We start from the raw sequence: 24023 nt of genomic DNA, 5'->3' as shown, positions 1-24023 counted from the left end.
TTCGAGGTATACAAGATATATTAAAAAAATACAAAATTAACTAACACTTCATATAAAAATTAATTTTGAGCTGATTTGATACTTGAACAATTATATATATTATATTATGTTACAAGTGTCATCATTGCCTTGTCAGTGTCATCATTTCCGACAAGGCAATACCAAGCTAGTTCAGATGGCTAGCGAACTATATATTGTCTTGTTTATTATGCATACATAACATATTGAGTACAATTTAGAAATAAAGCCACCCCAAATGGAAAGGAAAGTAGTGGGTATAGTAGGAGCAGGAATAAGTGGGATATTAGCATGCAAATATGCCCTTTCTAAGGGTTACAATTCCATAGTTTTTGAGTCTCGTAGCACCATTGGTGGTGTTTGGATTAAAACTCAAGAGACTACAAAACTCCAAACTCCTAAATCGTTTTATCAATTTTCTGAGTTTCCTTGGCCTTCTTCTATTGAAACAACCCAAACCCAAGTATGTGATTACATTCAATCTTATGCTAAGCATTTTGATTTGCTTAAACACATTAGATTCAATACAAAGGTGGTGAGTATTGAGTATGATAATAAAGGTCCATCTCGTGAAGAAAATCATTTTTGGGGTGGTGATAACAATGGTGATCCTTTTGGTAAGGGAAAATGGATTATTAACACGCAACAACTCATCACCCAAACAACTGAGGTAATTTTATTTTTATTTCTTGGAATAATTTGTTCCGCGCAATATTATTACATGTTAACCCTTATTTTGATTGATTATATTGATTGCATATATAGGTAATGGAAGTAGATTTTGTGATCTTGTGTGTGGGACGATTCATTGACCTACCATATGTATCGGAGTTCCCTTCGGGCGAAGAGCCAAAGGTATTTGAAGGGAAGATTATGCATTCCATGGATTATTCATTTATGGATAATGAAAGTGCAAAAAAAATGGTCAAAGGCAAGCGTGTTACAGTGGTTGGCTACAAAAAATCTGCACTTGACATTGCCAGGGAGTGCTCGATTGTCAATGGTAATATGCTAAGATCAACTACGTGCATGCATGTTTATACATAACTTACACAAATACTTCGTATATTCCATCATGTTTTTTCAATCGTAACTCGTAAGGACACGTAGATAGGATTTGATCTCACGTGCTCTCAAATTAGTTAAGCATCCATATCCATTATATAGGACTTGTTCTTATCTCTTCACTTATTTTTATTTTTTTATTTTTTATTTTTTATTTTTATTTTTTTATTGTTCTCTTCACTCGAAATAAGGAGATTTGGTTTGATTTTTCATAAGGTCTGATCTGAATTTTATTATCTGACCTGGTCTGATCTGATTTAATAATTTGACTAAACTTTGACCGCAATTTAATACTAATACTTCGTATCTAAAAAAAATATTACTCCCTCTGTCCCTTTTTTACATTCATATTTGTAAAATTACACGGGAATTAAGGAACTAAGAATAAAACAAATAACAATAAAACAAAACACAATGGGAAGTACAAAACATTAAATGATGTCTTTGAGTAAAACAAAGATATATTAATATTTAATGATGTCATGTTATCAATCCTTTGCAAAAAAATGGACCAATAAACGTGCTCCTAATAGAAAATTAAGAATCAATCATATTCATCTAAATTTAGGAGTGTGAATAGGAAAGTAAGAGTGAGAAAATAAGAGTGGGCATTAATTACATAACAGAAAAGAGGGATAATTTGAGATATTTGGAAAAAAAAAAAAAAAAAAACTTACTAAAAAAGGAAAGGAGGAATGTAATTTTGGAATACCCAAAAAGGAAAGCAGGAATGTAAAAAAGGGACGGAGGGAGTATCAAAATAAATCTTGTTAGATTCGTCTCATTATGAAGTTTTAAAATATGTAATTTTCATAAATTTTTGTAATACGCAATTAACGATATTTAGCAATAAGTAAATGATAATTAACTCACCATGTGTTTTTTGTAATACACTGTACTTTACTTTGTTCCACTAATTGGGAATAACCCACACAGTTGTTATACTTACAAATTAAAACTCCAATTTTTTCTTTTTCTTCATTTCTAATTAATTTATTCTTTTTAATTTTATGTTGGAGGAATTACATTTAAAAAATCACATTTCATAAGAAAAAATCTTCAAAATCTGCCTTCAGTAAGGTCATAAGGAAATCAATTAATGAAGAGAACATTTTTGTTGAGAAATTAACTTATAGTAATGTACGAATATTAAGATCTTTAATTCTTTCTATGATGTGAAATTAACACAGTAAAATGTTGATTGCAGGAATTGAAAAATATGTAGGACTCCACATTGGAATGTATCCCAGTCCATACCTTGGGCAAACATGTATTTGACCCGTTTTTCTGAACTCTTGATTCATAAGCCTGGCCAAAGCTCTCTACTCAACTTCATAGCCTCATTATTTTCTCCTTTGGTACTTTTTTCCAACATTTTGGACGACTTTATTTAGTTAAAATGATTTGAAATAATGTGATAACTAATTCTAGTTGTGGCGAGTACTAATTATTTGAATGTGACTTTTATTTGTACGTACAAACAGAGATGGGGAATAAGCAAATTCGTGGAGAATGATATAAAGAAAAAGCAACCTATCAAGAAATATGGCATGGTACCCGATCATAGCTTCTTACAAGCGATGAATTCTTGTTCAGTTGTTACAACCCCAGAAGGATTTTATGACAATGTTGAGAAAGGAAGCATTATTTTGAAAAGATCTCCAACTTTTACCTTTCACAAAGAAGGTGTTTTACTTTGCGATGATAGTGTTGAACCTACCAAATCTATTAAGAGTGACTTGGTTATTTTTGCAACTGGTTTTAAGGGGGATCAAAAGCTTAGAGATATCTTTGCATCTATTAAATTTCAGAAATACCTTACCAACCCTATTAATGAGACAGTTGTCCCATTATATCGGTTAGTAATCATTTTACTAGTTTCTTAAATTTATTTGTGACGAGTCATACTTCTTCCGTTTCTTTTTAAAAATCAGATGTGATATATTGGTTTATGTTGTCATGCTCGTGCAGGGAATGCATCCATCCCCAAATTCCACAACTTGCGGTGCTAGGCTTTTCGGAGAGCTTTGCAAACTTGTACACTTCAGAAATAAGCTGTCGTTGGTTATTTGAACTACTTGATGGAAAATTTAAATTGCCAAATATTCAAGTAATGGAGAAAGAACTTTCAATATTTAACAAGTCCTTGAAATTGTACTCTTCCAAGTACTACGGAAGGCCTTGCATTGGAGCGTTACATATTTGGTACAATGATCTGCTTTGCAAGGACATGGGCTTAAATCCAAACCGAAAGAAAGGGTTTTGGGCCGAGTTATTTGAGCCCTATGGCCCAATGGACTACGCTTAACTTTTATGACGTTTTCCAATAATTCATAAGATGTATGCCTTACTTCTATAAGTTTTCTTCTTATGATTTTTTCCCCTTTCTTGCGTTGGGGTGAGAATAATGTAATGGTTGATGTCTTAATTGCAGTTTTTATGTGAATTTTAACAATGTAGCCACCACGTGTATAACACGCGCTGATAAGTGTGGTACATATAAACATATTAGTCCATTCACACCCTCATACATGGACAACATGGTGTATATGTCAATTGAAGGCTGCTCGTGCACTATAATGTAAGGTGCAAAAGGCCTAACGTACAATCATGTATACTCGCACCTTCCATGAATGTTGTACCCAACATACAAAATCAACAATGAGAATCCGCACGCATCGCATGCTTCTTATTATAACTCTAAATGTCCCCTTTTGGCAATTCATAGCATATTCTCTAGCTAAAGACGCGGATTATTGATTGGCTCCAAATTATAAAATAAATAAATAAGACGACCTATATATAATATAATCATTCATATTTGTGAGAACGAAATCATGATGAAAAATGTTAAAATTTGACATATAAATACAATTGAATGATTTAGTAACAAAGGGAATACACTCACCTCTAAAAAATTAGGTAGCAAAAGTACAACTCAGTTATCACTGCATTCGAAAATTATTTTCATTCCAGACGATAAAAGTAAGGGTAATTGTATGTACTATGTAGACAATTAGTTAAAGGGATGTATGTATATAAACATTTATTTCGTAATAATACACTTTCTATTAAATTCATAACGAACATAATTACATGTCGATCTGTGTAATTAGTGATTAATTAAACTCCATATTTTCAACGTAACTTCTTATACATAGCATTGAACTAAGAATCTATTATATAGGGTCATTTTCTCATTCAATTAACAAATGAGTAAAAATATTACATACTCCATTTGTTGATTAAATAAACAAATGACTTCGAGTGTATATAACAATTTCTACATTGAACAAGGTTACACATTCATAAGTCGACAAGTTAATCATATAGACATATACGGATAAGAAACAACCCGATCTGCAATATATTAGTTCTGGTAATAGAGGATACAGGTAACACTAATTTATACAGAGTAGTACGCATCAATTTCCTTTTTAAAAAACACAAGTCTGTTTTGGACTTTTGGAGATATTTCGCGCAACATTTGACGAGAATCCCTATAAATAAGGGGTAAGAAAATGAGAAAAAATAAACTACTAAACAATGGAAAGGAAAGTAGGCATAATAGGAGCAGGCATAAGTGGGCTTTTAGCATGCAAATATGCACTTGCTAAAGGTTACCACCTTTTAGTTTTTGAGTCAAGAAACACAATTGGTGGTGTTTGGACTCAAACTGTAGAAACTACTAAACTTCAAACTCCTAAACCACTTTATCAATTCACTGATTTTGCTTGGCCTTCTTCAGTTGAAACAGTGTTTCCTGATCAAAATCAAGTTTTTGATTATCTTCAATCTTATGCTAATCACTTTGATTTGCTTAAACACATCAAATTTAATACAAAAGTTGTGAGTATTAAGTATGAAGGTCCATCTGATGAAGAGATCCAATCTTGGGCTCTTTGGGGCGGTAATAATGATCCATTTGGTAATTTGGGTAAATGGGTTGTCACCACCCAACATCTTCTCAATCAAACTATTGAGGTACTGTATTATTTACTATTTTATTTTCTCTATTTTCAAAGTAATGGCACTTTTTTCCCCTTTCTATCATATTTTTTGTCTCCCACTTTCAACATTAGTAGTATTTTTTTTTTATTTAGACAATCAACATTGAGACAATACAAGTTCATCTACTTGATAAACAAAATATATTTATCAAATAGCAAAATTGTAAATAAATTAACAATTTTTTTTGTTAAATATAGATCCATAGTTGTTGATTTATTTACAAAAATATTATGCTGACTGAACAAAATTGTTGATTTATTTACGATTTTGACAACTAAATATGTATACATATATAGAGAAATGATGATAATAGAAGGAATTTTCTTTGTCAAAAAAAAAAAAAAAAAATGAATGAGATAACAAGTAATAATTGATAAGAAGTTTAAGGATGAACATAAAGGGTAGGGTGGAAGACTAACGACTAACGACAAAGTATGTTACACTATTAACAAATTAAAAGAAAGGACATAAGGACAGAGACTATTACGGACTGTTATATTTTCTCGATGTAACAAAATGATGTTATTAATTAGTCAGTGTCTTCTACAAGTTTTTGATAATGTTGTTGCTGAATGCATCAACAACATAATGGTATTGCCGTATAGGTATGGTAAGTAATAAACGAGTCAAGAGTTCGGATATAATTGATAACCTAATGAAGGATTTCCAATGTCGTTGTCTTATTAGGATCTAGCGGTGTTAAATCCATTATTAAATTTGGAACTATCTTCGCATTGCATTAGTATTCACGTATTGAGCACCAAAGCAACATAATTTTGAAATAACCGTATAATTGTGCCAAGTATATTCCTTCTCGCGATTTTATAGACGTAAGTTATGGTTTCAAATCAATTTATATGACCTCAAAGGACACCATATGCATTCACTTATATTTTAGGGAAAAAATTTCGAAATTAGTCTGAAGTGTAGATTAGCCTTCAGCCCTTCAATTTGGACAATATTAGACTTTATTGGATTCAGAAAGGAAAGAGGATAAGGTACCCCACAACACCCTGTGAGATCACTTGGTCAATTGGAATTGCCTATTTTACCTTTTAACTATCAAGTTAGTTGTTTACATTTATATTTCGGTTGCTCTGTTCAGTAACTCAAGGTCAGCACGTATATCATTTGACCAACTAGTAGTTAGGTTCCTAAAAACATTATATCGTCAAAAAAAAAAAAAAAAAAATGAAATATATAAAATAAAATCTATGTGAATGACAATTGAAAATTTACGTGCTAATGTTCACTAATTAGTATTAATGATATGGCACAGGTGATGCAAGTAGATTTTGTGATATTGTGTTTAGGACGATTTAGTGATTTACCAAACATACCAGAGTTCCCTTCAGACAAAGGTCCTGAGGTATTTGATGGCAAGGTTATGCATTCTATGGATTACTCTGCTTTGGACTACCAATCTGCTAGAAATTTGATCAAAGGAAAGCAAGTTACTGTGGTTGGCTTCCAAAAATCTGCACTCGACATTGCTATGGAATGTTCAGTTGCCAATGGTAAGAGCTACGCCACGTATGTATAATTAGCATTATTCGTTGTTATAGGGTGGCAAAAATTATGTAATGCTTTGTACGTTTCATATTTGTACCAATCTTTCGAGCACACTAGCTACTTAGCTAGTTGGATCATTCATCTTACCTACTAATTAATTTAATCAAGCCAAGTACATTTTTATATGTTTGTATGATGTTGAATGCAGGAGTGGAGAAACCATGTACGGTAATATGTAGAACTCCGCATTGGAATGTTCCGGACTACTTCCCATGGGGATTTCCTCTTGCATATTTGTATTTGAATCGCTTTTCTGAACTCTTGGTTCATAAGCCTGGAGAAGGCCTTCTACTTAGCCTCCTAGCCTCTCTACTTCTACCATTGGTACTATATTTTCCCTTTTATATCGACTATTGATCAAGTTTATTGCATGTTCAGCATCTATTCTCTTCATCTTATTTTAACAAAATTATGTCTTTTTGTTGTGCATTTTCTGTTTTTTAGCGATTGAAACTGATTTTACGTTTTTTTTTTTTTAAAAAAACACAAGTTTTTATAAGTTATAGAGAACAGAGCTTAGGTAGGCTTGATTAAGCTACTTTGAAAATTAATTTACGAATTATTACTCCATACTTCATAACTAACATTTATAATTGTTCAAAAATAACAGAGATGGTCTATTAGCAAATTTGTGGAGAGTGACATAAAGAAGAAGCATCGACTCAAGAAATTTGACATGGTACCGGATCGTAGCTTCTTACAAGAGATGAACTCATGTTTGATTTCGACTGTCCCAGAAGGATTTTATGATAATGCTGAGAAAGGAAGCATTGTATTGAAAAGATCTCAAACTTTTAGCTTTTGCAAAGATGGTGTTTTACTTGATAATAATGCTAAAATAAAGGAACCTATTAAATGTGACTTGGTTATTCTTGCTACTGGATATATGGGTGATCAAAAACTCAAAGACATTTTTTCGTCCCCCAAATTCCAGGATTATATTATTGGCTCTTCCAACAAAACTGTTCCATTATACAGGTTAGTACTATCTCATTTTTTTTAGGCTCCTAATGACATTCTATTTTACGTCATACATATCTTGACACCTGTAAGACGCTATGTATAAACGTATCACAATATATATTTTTTTTACAAAACACATACATTTAAATATCTTATTCTAACACGAGTTTACAATATAGTTTATATGTAGGGAATGTATCCATCCACGGATTCCACGGCTTGCAGTGATTGGTTTTTCGGAGAGCATTGCAAACTTGTACACTTCAGAGTTGAGATGTAAATGGCTATTTGAATTACTTGATAGCAAATTCAAACTACCAAACATTCAAAAGATGGAAAAAGATGTGTTGGAATGGGACAAGTTCAAGAAGAGGTCCTCAGGCAAGTACTATAGAAGATCATGCATTGGAGCATTGCATATTTGGTACAATGATCAACTTTGCAAGGATATGGGCTTGAACCCAAAGAGGAAGAAGGGGGCTTGGGCCGAAATGTTTGAGCCTTATGGCCCAAATGACTATGCTTAACATCTTTGCCTTTTCTTTTTCTGCTTGCTTTCACTTGTGTGACAACAATAATGTAATACGGAGTATTTTTTTTTTGACGGGAATAATAATGTAATTTCATTTGCGTTCATATATACCATTAAGTTCATTTTTGCTTCCAATTGTGGCATTACCGAATCTGTAATATTTATCGTCTATGTATACTTAAATGTACTTGTGAAAACATAAACTCAGAAGTTTTATATTATAGGGCTCATACGTTTGCACATAATGACTAACTAATTTTTCGCGGCGCCTTTTTGGTGCAGCAGGCCACATGGTGCGGCCTGCTGCCATGTCAGCGAAAATAACGGAGTCCAACTCGCGCAAAACGGGATTGAAAATCACGCGCTACCTAAACTAAATGAGTACAAAAAAGACGCGCAAAAATCCCAAAACCCTAAAACCCAGATCGCTCATTTATTGCGGCGAAACTCATTCTTCCAAAAGGGTGACAAAAACGAAGAAAATTCGATCTGAAATTCAAACATATTTTTTTTCCAGAAATTCAAGAAGAACAATGGCAGAAGAATTACCTGATTCGCAAGAATCAATAGAGATAGAGGAAATTGAAGATTCATTGATGAATCTCGAAATCCAAACCAATAATAAGGTATTGGATCTGGAAGATGAACACATTGAAGAATTTGATGTCAACAACGACATACAAGGTAAAATCTACATTGTATTTATCATTTAATAAGTAACAAATATGAATGAACAAGTAATTTTATGAACAAGTAACCCGGAAATAAAATAGGGTTTAACAAGTAACCAATATAATATTGTGTGGTTACAAGTAATACAAATACACCATAATAAACCTCTATAATATACTAGGATTACAAGTAACCCCTATAATAAATGTGTAATGACAAAAAACAAGTAACCTATATAAACATTATGATTACCAGTAACCAGTTTAATATACTACAATTACCAGTAACCCATAGTCCCTTATAATATACTAGAAAAAAACAAGTAACCCCTATAATATACTGGTAAAAACAAGTAATCTCTATAATATACTAGTAAAAACAAGTAACCCCTGATTATATACTATGATTACAAGTAACCCTGATTCACTATAACTACTACTAACCCTAGTGGTTTCTAATAAGTAACACCTATAATATACTAGTAAAAACAAGTAACCTCTATAATATACTAGTAAAGACAAGTAACCCCTGTTAATATACTAGGATTACAAGTAACCATTATTCACTATAACAAGTAACCCCTGATTATATCATTATTAAGACAAAAAATTTAACAAGTAACTCTAATTTAAAAAGCTTACAAGTAACCCTATTGTACTCTAACAAGTAACTGCATATAATTTCATCAATAACTAACAACAAGAAAATCTACTTTAAAATCTTATAAGTAACCCTACTGATTTCTAAAAAGTAACCCCTTATTATATACTAGTGTTACAAGTAACCCTGATTCACTATAACAAGTAACCCTAGTGGTTTCTAACAAGTAACACCTATAATATATAAGTAAAAACAAGTAACCTGTAACCTCTATAATATACTAGTAAAGACAAGTAACCCGTGTATATATACTAGTAAATACAAGTAACCCTGGTTCACTATAACAAGTAACCCCTGTTTATATCATTAATAACTAACAAGTAACTCCCTTGACAAAAATTGTAACAACAAGTAACTCTAAATTAAAAAGCTTACAAGTAACCCTATTGTACTCTAACAAGTAATTTCATATAATATCATTAATAACTAACAACAAGTAAATCTACTTTTAAACTTCTAAGTAACCCTAGTACTTTCTATCAAGTAACTTTTCCAAAACAAGTAATCTACTACTTATAAAAGTTTACAGGTAACCCAACTGCACCATAACAAGTAAACCTCATATTATACAAGAAAAAATTATACAAGTAACCCTAGTGCAACAAGTAATCCTGTATATAACATATTGTATATTCTTAACTTTAACTTACAATATGCAGAATTGAATACAAGTCCAGGAGAAACAAGTCATAGTACATTGGCAGAAGAAAGTGGAAATCAAGGTGAAATACAATTGGATGATATTGCAGGAAGTTTACTAGGTTTTACGGCCTCAACTTTGGATGAAATATATGAGCAATATAGGCTTCATGCTATGGTTGTAGGATTTAGTATAAGACATTCAACAACAAGATATACACAAGGAAAACACAGAGAAATCAAAGGAAAGGATTTTGTTTGTTCTAAAGAAGGATTCAGATGTGTACCAAAAGCTAAAAAAACACACCCTCCACAAATTGAAAACAAAAAAAAAAGAACACATCAAGTGCCTGAAACTAGGACAGGTTGTCATGCATTCATTAGGGCAAAAAAAAACAAAGAAGGAATGTTTGTAGTTGAACAGCATGTTATAGCACATAACCATGAGTTGACAAGAAGTGTTTGGCAGCATTTACATAGATCAGAGAGAAAGATAACAGAAGAAAAGGCAAAATTCATTGATTTAATGGCAGACAGTGGGTTAAGACCAGCAGATGCATATAGATTAATAAGTAGTGAAGCTGGTGGAGAAGAAATTGTAGGACATACTCTGACAGACCACTATAATTACATTTCAAGGAAGAAGATGAAAGAAATTCAGGGAGGTGATGCACAAACTGTAATAGATAAATTATACAAAAAGCAAGCAGAAGATGAAGATTTCTTTTTTAGGTAACTCATACATTTAATACCAGTAACTAAAGTCCTTCTTTTGAAACAAGAATTTACTACTTTCAGTTACTCTTATCACCAAAACAAGTAACCTCTGAATTTTTTTTTTCAGATTTAAGTTAGGAGGTGGTGAAAATGAAAACAAAGTGACTGCTATTTTTTGGAGAGATTCTGAAATGAAGGAAGATTTTCAAATTTATGGAGATGTTGTTGTATTTGATACCACATATAGGACAAACAAATATAATCTTATTTGTGCTCCTATTGTTGGTCTCAACAATCACTGGCTGAATGTAATGTTTGCCTGTGCTTTTATTGCTGATGAGAAAAAAGAAACTTTTGAGTGGGTGTTAGACACTTTTAAGAAGTCTATGGGTGGTAGTCAACCTGCTTCAATATTCACAGATCAAGACTTGGCAATGTCTAAAGCAATTGAAAAAGTAATCTCTGAACTTATAATCCCAGTAAAATAAATTATTTCAAGAATAAAGTATAATATATTTTCACTCTTGTAGGTCTATCCTCACTCAAGACACAGATTATGTATTTGGCATCTTATAAAGAATGCTGTATCAAGGTTTGGAGCACTGAAAAGAGATACATCATTCAAAGATGCATTCAACAAATGTCTTTCAGGATGTGTGAATGAGGAAGAATTTCAGGTAACCTCTATAACTATCTTATTAATACAAGTAACACATATAATACAAGTAACCACAAAACAAGTAACCATATAATATAAGTAACTTTAGTGATTTCTAACAAGTAATCTCTTATAAGTAAATCTAGTGATTTCTAACAAGTAACCCCTGATTCACTATAACAAGTAACCCTAGTGGTTTCTAACAAGTAACACCTATAATATACTAGTAAAAACAAGTAACCTCTATAATATAATAGTAAAGACAAGTAACCCCTGTTTATATACTAGTATATACAAGTAACCCTGGTTCACTATAACAAGTAACCTCTGATAATTTTATTAATAACTAACAAGTAACTCCCTTGACAACCTGCTTTTGAGTGGGTGTTAGACACTTTTAAGTAACACATATAATACAAGTAACATCAAAACAAGTAACCATATAATATAAGTAACCTAGTTACCTTCACTCAAATACAAGTATCTATTACATGTATCATAATACAAGTAACCATTACATGTAATATAATACAGGTAACCATTACAAGTATGAGGTTACTTGTAATGGATCTATGGTTACTTGTATAATGTTACATGTATAGTTAACAAGTAAACATTACATGTAATATAATACATTAGATTCAGGCATATATTTCAATTAATCTCAAAACATGTATAGTTAACAAGTAAACATTACATGTAATATAATACATTAGATTCAGGCATATATTTCAATTAATCTCAAAACATGTATAGTTAACAAGTAAACATTACATGTAATATAATACATTAGATTCAGGCATATATTTCAATTAATCTCAAAACAAGTAACCATATGATAAAAAGTAACCTAGTAACCTTCTCCCTAATACAAGTAACTATTACATGTATCATATTACAAGTAACCATTACATGTAATATAATACAGGTAACCATTACAAGTATGAGGTTACTTGTAATGGACCAATGGTTACTTGTATAATGTTACATGTATAGTTAACAAGTAACTATTACTTATAATTTAATACAAGTAACCATTACTTTATTTTTATTTTTAATTATTTGTATTTTTAATCAAAGACTAACTATTATTTCAAAATATAAAATTACAGACATGCTGGGATTCAATGATTGCAAAATACAAACTTGAAAACAATAAATGGTTCAAAAGGTTGTATGGTTTGAGACAAAAATGGTGTACAACATTAAGTAAAGACTTTTTTTCTGCTGGTATACTATCATCACAAAGAAGTGAAAGTGCAAATAATGCAGTTGGGTTTAAGGCGAACAAAAACACAAGCCTGACAGATTTCTTCAAAATTTTCAATCAAACAGTGAAGAGGTGGAGAAAGAATGAATCAGATGCTGATTTTAAATGTTCAAATTCAAACCCAACTTCAAGTATTCCTTTTATTGGATTACTTAAACATGCTTCAGAAGTATACACTCAAACCATTTTCAGATATTTTGAAACAAAATTCATGTACTCAATAGGATGCATAACCTATCATCATGCTACTGTGGGAGATTTATACTTTTATCAGGTTCAGATAGAGTATGATGAAAGTAGCAGACAGAAGGTTACATATAACAAAGCTCTAAATAGAATAGCATGTTCTTGCAAGAATTTTGAAGAAATTGGTTGGCTTTGTTATCATTGCATAAAGATCTTGCATCATCATAATGTGACAAGAATTCCTTGCTTCTACATTTCATCAAGATGGTCTAAAATGGCAAAAGCACATGTCTGGAAAAAGAAAGATGATGCAGCTGAAAAAGAATCTCAGGCTGACAAATTAATGCCTTGGCGTCACACAATGGCAAGAAGAAGCTACAATCTACTTATAAAATGTCAAGAGCACAAAGAGACAAGAAATTTGGTAGAAGAACATTTCAAAATTATACAAGAGAAGGCAGATGAATTCAAGAAGGAATTGCAAAAGAATAAGGAGAAGGAAACCTCATCTGATCAACAGGAAGCTACAAGTAATCAACAGCAAACTTCAACTGATCACCAGGAAGAATCACCAGAAACAGAAATCCCTGCAGTCATGGATCCAGAAAAAGCAAACACAAAAGGAAGAAGCAAAAGAATAAAAGGGCACTTTGAGAAAGGGAAGCAACCTAAAGCAAAGAAAACAAAAGCAATGCAAGCCAAAGGAAATTCCAGAGAATTTGGAACAATAACTCCAGTTTCAAACCCAAAATTATTTTAAGTTTTAACTATGTGATTGATACATACTGTAATTCTAGATTACAGTAATTAGACTATTTTTTAAATATACATACTTCAATCAGACTCTTTTTGATCATATATATATATATATACTGCAATTAAACATGTTTTATAATACAAGTAATAGTCATTTTCAAATAACTAGTAAAAACAAGTAACCACCAAAACAAGTAACATACAAGTATTCACTAGTATATAATTAACCTTCCTATTATACATATAAGTAACAAGTAACTTTCCTCCCTTAGATTATTCATATAATACAAGTAACCTAACAAATACAAGTAACCCTGCTCCCCCCTCCTATTATTCATAAAAATACAAGTAACTCTTACTACAAGTAACAAATACAAGTAACCCTACTCAATCCTTTTATTCATCAAATTACAAGTAACCCTCCTCCCTCCTATTATTCATAAAAATACAAGTATAAGAACATTTATAAGTAAGCTAACTTTTACTACTAACTAAAACAAGTAAATCTTATAATTTGATAACCTTTCTTAAAAACATATATCAAACAAGTAACTGCATGTCATTAATATGTAACTTTTACTACTAAGTAAAACAAGTAACTCTGATAAATACAAGTAAAATAACAAGTACTAGAACTGTAATAATGTATATATAAAAATGAATAAAAACAGTATATATCCTACATATTACTACATACCACTATATTAAAAAAAAAAGGACTGTAATAATGTATATATATAAAAATGTAAATACAAACTCGACTAAAAGTTTCCTAATTAAAATGATTTACAAATTCCTTACTTATTCCTTGAAGAACGCCTTTGAGCAACCTCCTTAAAAGGAATAGCACCTTTCTTTTTCTTCGCCTCTTCTGCCATTTTCTCAACAGCAATAGTTGCAGCAACCAGTATGTCTTCTTCTGTCTTATCCTCTTTTTCTATCCCAATGGCATCATCTACTTCTTTTTTAGAAAACAATTTTTTTCCTTCACTAACATTTTTTTTCTTTCCTAGACTTCTCTTTTTGCTTTTAGACAGACTAGCCTTTTTAGCTTCCTTATTAGTCTTTGTGATTTTTTCATTAAGAATGACTTCAGAATAAATCTCTTCATTCTTATTAGCAAAATCAATCAAACTTTCTAAAACATCTTCTCTTCTTAGATTCAAATTGCACAATACCAGAGATGCACATATTTCTGCTCTAAAACGCCGTCTCTCTAATGCCTATAAAATAATATATGATAAAAAAAAATTAAAGTAATTAACATAAAAATAAAAAACAGAAATAAATAAAAATAAAAAAAATGTTTACCTTAGTCAAACCTTTACATCTAAAAGGTTTCCCTTCATATGTAGCAGAATGGTACAAACAAAACACTCCACAATCAAATGTCTCCACAGCACACTTTTGAGAGTCTACTGGAATCATACGAATGTCAAAATTCTTCACAACTTCTCCATTATCATGGCCTTTAAGAACCAAATATTTTGACATATACAGCCTCTGCAAAAAAAAAAAAATCAGTAAACAGAACAAGTAACAGCCAACAAAACAAGTAATCTAAAGACAAGTAACCTCAACCCAAAACAAGTAACCCCAAAACAAGTAACCCAAAGACAAGTAACCTCAATCCCAAAAACAAGTAATCTATAAAACAAGTAATCCATATAACAAGTAATCCCAAAAACAAGTAACTCATAAAATATATACCATATAACAAGTAATCCATAAAACAAGTAACTCATAATAAGTAATTCCCAAAACAAGTAACAATAGCAAGTAATTACATAACAAGTAATAAGTAACTCCCATAACAAGTAATTCCCATAGCAAGTAACTCCCATATCAAGTAACTCCCATAACAAGTAACTGCCATAACAAGTAACTATAAGTAACTCCCATAACAAGTAACTCCCATAGCAAGTAATTTCCATAACAAGTAACTCCCATAGCAAGTAATTCCCATAACAAGCAACTCCCATAACAAGTAACTCCCATAGCAAGTAATTCGCATAATAAGTAATTCCCATATTGAAAAACTAAAAAACAAGTAACAAGTAACTCATATTGAAAAACTAAAAAACAAGTAATATACAAAAAGTAACCACAGAACTAGTTACACTAAAAAAAGTAATCCATTTAATAAAATAATAAATAAATGAGCAAAAAAGAATATAATAATAATAAATAGAGAATCCAATATTGAATACTTACTATGTACCAAGTGAGGATATAATACTCTGTGTGAAATTCATCAAAATTTGTTGAAATTTTCCATTTTTTTGCAGCAGCTTGCCCTTTTTTTGATTTGCCTTGTACTTGGACTTGCATTGAATAAGTTCGATTATCCAAATAGTCAACAGTTTCAGACATGAAATTTATGACAACAGTAGAATAATGTTGTCCATAGTAGATTGGTATGAAAATCTAAAAGAAAAAAAAACAGAGAATTAAAAAAAAACAGAGAATCAAACTAGTTATCAAGTTAACCTCTTAAAAATTAAGTGAACAGAACACTTACCAACACAGCATCAAACAATTCACAACATTTCACAGATTCCATCCACATATCCCATGCTCCAAATACTTCATTCTCATATAAGCATCCTTCTCCATTATATAAACAGCATAAAAGAGGCCACTGTATAAAATATAAAAAATAGTAAATATAAATAAATATAATTAAATTTTGAAAAATAAAAAAAGTAGTAAGCAAATTACCATATATTCACCACCAAAAAAGAGTCTTGGATTGTCATTATTTTGTTTATAAACCTCAACATAATTCAATAGGATAAAAAAACAATCCAAAATTCTGCTTGACATCATTTTCTTCTGAAACAACGTCAAAAATTCTTCTCGAGGTAAACTGTAGAACTCATTAAAATATACTAGGAGTTCCCTGTTCAAAAATAATCAAATAAGTAACAAACATAAGTAAGTGTTGAAACGAGTAAATACTGAAACAAGTAACTGCTGAAACAAGTAACTGCTGAAACAAGTAACTGTTGAAACAAGTAACTACTGACACAAGTAAATGCTGAAACAAGTAACTAATGAAACAAGTAACTGCTAAAACAAGTAACTGCTAAAACAAGTACCTGCTAAAACAAGTAACTCCTAAAACAAGTAACTAAATAAACAAGTAACACCATATAGTAACAGATACAAACAAGTAACAAAATAAAAAACAAGTAACTCCATAAACAACAAATATATAAAAAGTAACAAATATAAACCCAACACAATAAATAATCACATATAAATAACAAGTAACACCATGTAACAAAAACATATATCAAACAAATAACACAATAAGTGATACAATTTCAGAACATGCAACAAAAAAAACCATTAAACAAATTATGAGATCTTGACCGTTCCAAAGATTACATGTCAGACAGTTAAAATAAAGTTATACTTACATATATAAAAATAAAATAAAAAAAAAAACTTACGAATCAGACAGTTTTGAATAATTCTGAAGAAAACAATAATCAGCAACCATCAGCCGTAAACTCCTCATTCTTGATACTCTCTTGCAGTTAAGCCTCATAAATTTTGAGATTAACTGTAATTTATAACCACCATACGCACCACAGTTAATATCACAACTTATAAATTCAGCAGACTGTACAGCATTATCATCAGAAATTATATTCTTCTCACCATCAGGCCTCCCTTCATCATCCCAAAATTTCCTAAGAATCTTGTAAGATTCTTCAGGAGTACAACCAGCAACAAAACATGTCAACACTTCTTTTTTTTCTTTCTTTTTTCCTTTTGGCTGAGTAGAATCCTTCTTTTTTTTTCCAGAATTTTTTTTCTCAGGATTCTTTTTCTGAGGTGCTTTTTTTTTGGGATCAGATGATTCTTTCAAGGTATCAACAGGCTGTTTGGACGAGGTACCAACAGCCTGTTTATTAGTATTAGCATCTTTCACAGGAGTCTCTTGTTGAGGCGCAACTTTGTCAGAGGCATTAATATCATTTCTTTGCAACTCTCTAAGCTCATGAATCCATTCTTTGGTTGAAAGATGAATTACTTTTTCAGGAGGATCTTGATTGATTACACTTTGATGAATGTTATCATGAGACGAACCATCAAAAACTCCTTGATCCAGAATAATCTCAGTTGGATTAATCTCAGTTGAAGCTATTTCTTGACTTGAAATCATAACCAAACTTTCAAGACTTTGAAAAATATCTTGAGTTGTTCCAACTTCAACATTCTCTTGACTGGATATTAAAACAATATCTTGGCTCGATTTAGCTCCAAAATTTCCTTGGCTACTTGTCAAAACAATGTCCTGACTTGAAACCACAGGACTGTAAACAACAATAGCTTTGTCATTTGTTTTACCAACTTCTGCATTTGAAGCAGAATCAACAGAAACTCCAACACCAGAACCTTCTTGTACCACAGCAGCAACAGTTCTTCCTTCTTCAGAATCATGAACCCCAATTTGTACAACAGCAGCAGCAGATCTTCCTTCTTCAGAATCATGAGGGGCATTTTCATTAATCTGTTCTAGATTAATAGAATGAACGATGTCCTCAACTACTTTTCTTTCACGAGAAGCACCCAATGGATCATCTGAACAAGGGACTTCTTCAACTGAAATTGGTTGAGCAGCAACATCTTTGATAAAATCCTGAAACCCACCAACAGGTAACTGACTTGCAATTGATTCATTTTCAGGTTCAGGGCAAGCAAACAGTTTGAATGAAGGCATGTCATCAACAACTTTCTTCATTTCAATGTTTTGTTTCACAATCTTATCAATTTGATCCCAGAATGACTGATCATTATATATTGGATCTAATTGTGATAACACAGGAGATTTTTCCTTTTGAGGTTGTGGAGAATGTACTTTAGCAGGTTTCAATTCTTGCTTCATTGATTCAATGTAACGCTCAAATTGATAGGACATTAACTTCATGTCCCTCTGCATGAACATGTAATTCTTTTCCACATCCTGCAATTACATGATAATAACAAATTAATAAAAAAAACAAAGTAACCAAAATAACATCATACAAGTAACACAAAAACAAGTAACAATAAAAATACTATACAGCAAAACAAGTAACCCATAAAATATCTATGCATTTTATATAACCATAAAAAAAGTAACACTCATATATAAAAACAAGTAACAATAAACATATTGTAAGCATAATAAATAACTCCTATTACATAACAAGTAACTAATTATAAACATGTAACCCTTATGCACCCATTATAAGTAACCCCTGATTACATAACAAGTAACAACTAATTATAAAACAAGTAACCCTTCTACACTTTAAAAAGTAACATGTAATACCTAAACAAGTAACCTATAACAAGTAATGCCTAAACAAGTAACCTATAACAAGTAACCTATAACAACTAATGCCTAAACAAATAACCTATAACAAGTAACCTATAACAAGTAATGCCTAAACAAGTAACCTATAACAAGTAATGCCTGAACAAGTAACCTATTAAAAAAAAATACCTATAACAAGTAATATCTAAATAAAAAAAAAACAAGTAACCTATAAAAAGTAATACCTAAACAAAAAAACAAGTAAAACACAAAAAATTATGAAAGTAACATGTAACCTATTCACAACATTTAAGTAATCCTCTATAAAAAAAACTAGCAAGAAAACTATTAATAAAAACAAGTAACACCAAAGAAAAAAACTATTAGGAAAAACAAGTAATATCAAATATAAAAACTAGTAATAAAAACAAGTAACAACAAATATAAAAACAAAAACAAGTAACACCAAAGAAAAAAACTATTAGGAAAAACAAGTAATATCAAATATAAAAACTAGTAATAAAAACAAGTAACAACAAATATAAAAACAAAAACAAGTAACACCAAAGAAAAAAACTATTAGGAAAAACAAGTAATATCAAATATAAAAACTAGTAATAAAAACAAGTAACAACAAATATAAAAACTAGTAATAAAAACAAGTAACAACAAATAAGAAAACTATTAATAAAAACAAGTAACTCCAAATAAAAAAACTAGTAAGAAAAACAAGTAACACAAAATTAAAAAAACTAGTAATAAAAACAAGTAACAACAAATAAAAAAACAAGTAACAACAAATAAAAAAACTAGTAAGAAAAACAAGTAACAACAAATAAAAAAACTAGTAATAAAATCAAATAACAACAAATTAAAAAACTAGTAAGAAAACTTACATTATTTGCAATTTGACAAATTTCTTCATTTGTCTGAATTTCTGAAGGAATTTGAAATGCAACAACACGAGAAGAACCAGCAATATCCAAATTGTGCACAGCATCAACACTAGCAGAAACCGCTCCATCAACAACTCCGGCATCCAAATTTTGCTCAGCATCAGGACTTGCTCTATCTTCAACTTCGTCATCAGCTCCAACATCTTCAAATCCTTCATCTTCATCATCTTCATCTTGATCATCAAGATCATCTTGAACTGAAGAAGGCATATATTTCTCAACTATCTTTTCAAATTCAGAATCCTTCACAGTCATTCGTCTTTTTTTCAATACATTCTCACTGTCATTCTCATCCTGAGCCATAACAGAAGGATTGTACTTCTCAATGATTTTCTGAATCACATTTTCATCCCCAGCCAACTGTTCCTTAGCATGACCAATATAAAAATCAGCCTTCTTTAAGAAACGCCTTCTTTTGTATTGCTTTTCTTTTACTTCCTGTTCAGCAACACCTTGTTCAGCAACATCTACATCATTTTTTCTTTTCAAACTCTGTTTCTTTTTTTCTTTTTTCTCTTCATCTCCATCTTTTTTTCCTTCCTTTTTCTCTTCATTTTTCTTTTTTGAAATCAGACTTTCTCTCTTTTTTTCTTTCAAATCTTTTTTATTCTCTTCCTTTTTCTTGTCAACAGATTCTTTCTTTTTTCCCTTCTTTTTTTCTTCTTTTTGCTTCCCAACCTTAACCTTCTCAACAGACTCAATCTTTTTTCCCTTCTTTTTTTCCTTCTTTTTTTCTTCTTTTTCATCTTTTTTCACAGGCTCATCTGCAGCAATAAAATCAGATATAGGATATGTATCCTCATCAAGAATTCCTTGACCATATAGTCCATTTTCCTTTACCAACCTATCTCTAAATGTTTCATCATTCCAATGCTTGATCAGGGGCAGTGAGCTATTAACAGAAAATCCTTCCACTTGAATCCTATGAAAATAACAAATCTGAAGTAACAAAATACATCCAGGCACATACTTTTGTGTAGCAGAACAATTTGCCAATTTGTCACACAAATCATCCAAGACATATTGACACCAGTTGTACTCCTTGATCTGCTTAGTATCCTCCAAAGCAAAAACCAATTTGAAGTCAGCTGATCTATTTGATGTTGGAGCAAGTAATGTAACCATTGCATACATGACAAAACATTTTTTAAATTCATCATTCCCTTTTTGCATCTCCTTGTCATTTAACATCTTATTCAACAAAAGAAGAACAGATATATCTAATGATTTAGACCCATATAACTTCCTCCAATTTGTCTTCAAATTAGAATGCTGCCTTTTAATAGAAATAGGAACAGATGTTGCTCCCATTGGTATCTTAAATACATCATGAACATCAGCAGCTGTAAGCTGAAAACTCTGTCCATTAGGCAAGTCAAGCTTACAATTTTCAGCATCAAATGAACTGCAGAGCCAACGAACCATTTCCGTTGGAAATGAATTCAATTTAATCAATTGTAAAGTCCCAAAACCAATAGCTTTTACAACATTAACTTGATCAACACTTAATTTCTTAAACAACTCCATAACACCAGCAGGTCTACTACGCAAAACAATTTCATCATCCCTAAAACAAAAAAAAGAAAATAAGTGTAACATTAAAATGACAGAATAAGTAACATCATAAAAAAAATAAAACCTTAACAAGTAACACCCACTTTTATATAACAAGTAACACCTACAATCTTTAAAAAGTAAACAAGTAACCCATAAAAGAATAAAACCTTAACAAGTAACACCTTAACAGAGTACTTAACATGAAACACCTTAACAAAGTACTAACCTTAACAAGTAATACCTTTATTACTTTTATATAACAAGTAACACATACAATATTTATTATACAAACAAGTAACACCTAAAAAATCTATCAATAAATTTTATATAACCATAAAACAAGTAACAATCAAATAAGTAATCTTCATATAAAACAACCCTAACAAGTAAAATTTATATAAGATCTCCACCACAATCTACAAATAAACAGTAACACCTTTAATACTTTTATCACTGCTATACAACATGTAACACTCTAACAAGTAACATTCATTTAATACTTTATCACTCCTATACAACAAGTAACACCTATAAAACAAGTAACCATTCACAAATAACAATAAACTCAGACAAAATTAATTCAATAAACTAATATTAAGCAATAAAAAAGGTGGCAAAAATATAATAAATAAAAAAACTCAAATTCAAATAAATAAACTCAAATTCAAAAATATATTAAACAATAAATAAAAAAATTCAAATTCAAAAATATAATAAAGCACAATTAATTAAAGAAGAATATTTCATACCTCTGGCTACTTTCAACTTTTACAACTTCGATAACTTGACTAGAAGTTGCAGCAGGTTTACGACCTCTGCGGGATCGTCTACTCACAATTGCAGGTTTAATCTCAACATCAGGTTTATCTTCTTCCACATCATCCATAGGATTGACATTATCAGAAGGTGGCTGACCAACATTCTCATCAACTTCTTTTGTAATTTCAGCATTCAAATCCACAACATTCAAATCTTCACCATCACTAGCCAAATTCAGATCCTTACCAACACCCTGCTCTTCTTCTAAATCATCTTCATTAAGAATATCCCTACCCCTTTTCCTTAGAACTCTACCAACTTCAACTTCACTAGATGGTTCATTCAAATTAGCATTTGATTCCTCCATAACTACTTCAGTAGGTTTATTCAAACCTTGACTTTGTTCTTCCTGTGTATCATTCAATTCTTCTGTTGAATCAACAAAATAATATCAGCAACACTTCATAAATAATTCCAAGAAACAACTAACAACTGAAAATAAACTATCAATCAAACCATATCATATAAGTAATCCTCTATATACCAAACAACCTAAAAAGTAACACCTATAAAATACATCCACTATAACCAGTATAACAAGTAACACCTATAAAAAACATCCATTATAACCCCTATAACAAGTAACACATATAAAATACATCCATAAGTAACACATATAAAATACACATAACAAGTAACACCTATAAAATACATCCATTATAACCCCTATAACAAGTAACACATATATAATACATACACTATAAGAGTAACATTTACAAGTAACCCTCATATAACAAGTAACACATATATCATTTACAAGTAACCCTCATATCAAGTAACACTCATATAAGAATTTAATCAATCACAACATATTCACTCTTATATAACAAGTAACAACTACGAAAAAATGAACCATTCACAAAGTAACAACTTAATTAAGCATCTCCAACAACAGAACAAAGTCTAAACCTAAAAATCGAAAAAATAACAACAATAACAATCATAAGAATACAAGTAACCTTTAACAAACAATAAATAAAGAAATAAAACAATAGAAAAAGAAATAAAACCAACAAATTAAACATGTATCACTTCAAACAATTGGGCGAAATACATATAATCAACAAATTAAACACTAGCAAAATATGACGATAAAAAATTGGGCAAAATACATATAATCAACAATCGCAAAAACAACAATAATGTCAAAATTCATGAAAAAATTACGACAATAATGTCAAAATTCATGAAAATATAAAAATTAGGGTTTAAAAATTACCTGATTCAGAAACTTTCTGACAAGAAGATGATCGTTTCTTACCCTTAGGATGAATAATCTTCAATTTAACCATAATTCGAAAATGTAATAATTTTAAAGAAAATTTAGAGATGAGAAAGAGAATTTAGAGAGAAAATTAAGAACAAACGAAGAAAAAATGGCGGTTGATGTTGATTAGACTTCCATGTATAATAATGGCGGTTTGGGGAAGTGGGAAACTGGCGTTGTTTCAAAAAAAAGAAAAAAAAACTGACAAATTCAAATAAAACGGTTGAATATGTAAAATAACGGGGAACGAAATGGGCCCGTTATTTTTTTATTCAAAGTCCGTTATTTTTTTGGGCCTTAATAGAATGGGCCCGTTATGTATGCTGGCCACACCATGTGGCCAGCCACATACAAAAAGTTGTGAATTTTTCGAATTGATTCTCATGCATTA

The 24023-nt window shown here is 30.7% G+C and overlaps 3 protein-coding genes and 1 pseudogene across 3 annotated transcripts; 3 read left to right on the top strand and 1 right to left on the bottom strand.

The window, feature by feature from the left end:
- The first annotated feature begins 204 nt into the window (after window positions 1-204).
- On the top strand, window positions 205-3391 carry LOC145588407 (putative flavin-containing monooxygenase 1; annotated as a pseudogene).
- A 1238-nt stretch (window positions 3392-4629) lies between these two features.
- LOC145588406 (putative flavin-containing monooxygenase 1) lies at window positions 4630-8213 on the top strand. The gene is made up of 5 exons (XM_081645048.1): window positions 4630-5067; window positions 6374-6611; window positions 6815-6990; window positions 7277-7644; window positions 7820-8213. Exons 1-5 carry the CDS (start codon window positions 4630-4632, stop codon window positions 8154-8156), a joined length of 1557 nt encoding a protein of 518 aa, XP_081501174.1. The 3' UTR covers window positions 8157-8213.
- Window positions 8214-10503: 2290 nt separating this feature from the next.
- On the top strand, window positions 10504-13723 carry LOC145588405 (protein FAR1-RELATED SEQUENCE 5-like). Its single transcript, XM_081645047.1, has 4 exons — window positions 10504-10864; window positions 10977-11304; window positions 11380-11526; window positions 12620-13723. The coding sequence occupies exons 1-4, from the start codon at window positions 10539-10541 to the stop codon at window positions 13721-13723; spliced, it is 1905 nt and encodes a 634-aa protein (XP_081501173.1). The 5' UTR covers window positions 10504-10538.
- A 623-nt stretch (window positions 13724-14346) lies between these two features.
- LOC145590086 (uncharacterized) lies at window positions 14347-23697 on the bottom strand. The gene is made up of 9 exons (XM_081646827.1): window positions 23585-23697; window positions 22296-22734; window positions 19930-21556; window positions 17178-18697; window positions 16441-16621; window positions 16241-16360; window positions 15934-16146; window positions 15031-15222; window positions 14347-14942 (listed from the first exon to the last, which is right to left on the bottom strand). The coding sequence occupies exons 1-9, from the start codon at window positions 23655-23657 to the stop codon at window positions 14517-14519; spliced, it is 4791 nt and encodes a 1596-aa protein (XP_081502953.1). The 5' UTR covers window positions 23658-23697; the 3' UTR covers window positions 14347-14516.
- Between the last annotated feature and the right edge of the window lie 326 nt (window positions 23698-24023).

This window comes from Chenopodium album, chromosome 17 (assembly GCF_948465745.1).
Source record: "Chenopodium album chromosome 17, dcCheAlbu1.1, whole genome shotgun sequence".
Taxonomy (NCBI): Eukaryota; Viridiplantae; Streptophyta; class Magnoliopsida; order Caryophyllales; family Amaranthaceae; genus Chenopodium; species Chenopodium album.
This window is presented reverse-complemented; position numbering and strand designations above follow the sequence as displayed.

What these genes read in the sequence shown, in the direction of transcription:
- LOC145588406 (XM_081645048.1), top strand. Translation starts at nt 4,630, where the DNA reads ATGGAAAGGAAAGTAGGCATAATAGGAGCAGGCATAAGTGGGCTTTTA. An exon ending in GGAATGTTCAGTTGCCAATG is followed by an intron (nt 6,612 to 6,814) that starts GTAAGAGCTACG and finishes TGTTGAATGCAG; the next exon opens with GAGTGGAGAAACCATGTACG. An exon ending in CCTCTCTACTTCTACCATTG is followed by an intron (nt 6,991 to 7,276) that starts GTACTATATTTT and finishes CAAAAATAACAG; the next exon opens with AGATGGTCTATTAGCAAATT.
- LOC145588405 (XM_081645047.1), top strand. Translation starts at nt 10,539, where the DNA reads ATGTTTGTAGTTGAACAGCATGTTATAGCACATAACCATGAGTTGACA. An exon ending in GATGAAGATTTCTTTTTTAG is followed by an intron (nt 10,865 to 10,976) that starts GTAACTCATACA and finishes TTTTTTTTTCAG; the next exon opens with ATTTAAGTTAGGAGGTGGTG. An exon ending in TGTCTAAAGCAATTGAAAAA is followed by an intron (nt 11,305 to 11,379) that starts GTAATCTCTGAA and finishes TCACTCTTGTAG; the next exon opens with GTCTATCCTCACTCAAGACA.
- LOC145590086 (XM_081646827.1), bottom strand. Translation starts at nt 23,657, where the DNA reads ATGGTTAAATTGAAGATTATTCATCCTAAGGGTAAGAAACGATCATCT. An exon ending in TCAGAAAGTTTCTGAATCAG is followed by an intron (nt 22,735 to 23,584) that starts GTAATTTTTAAA and finishes TTGATTCAACAG; the next exon opens with AAGAATTGAATGATACACAG. An exon ending in ATATCCTCACTTGGTACATA is followed by an intron (nt 15,223 to 15,933) that starts GTAAGTATTCAA and finishes TTTTTTTTGCAG; the next exon opens with AGGCTGTATATGTCAAAATA.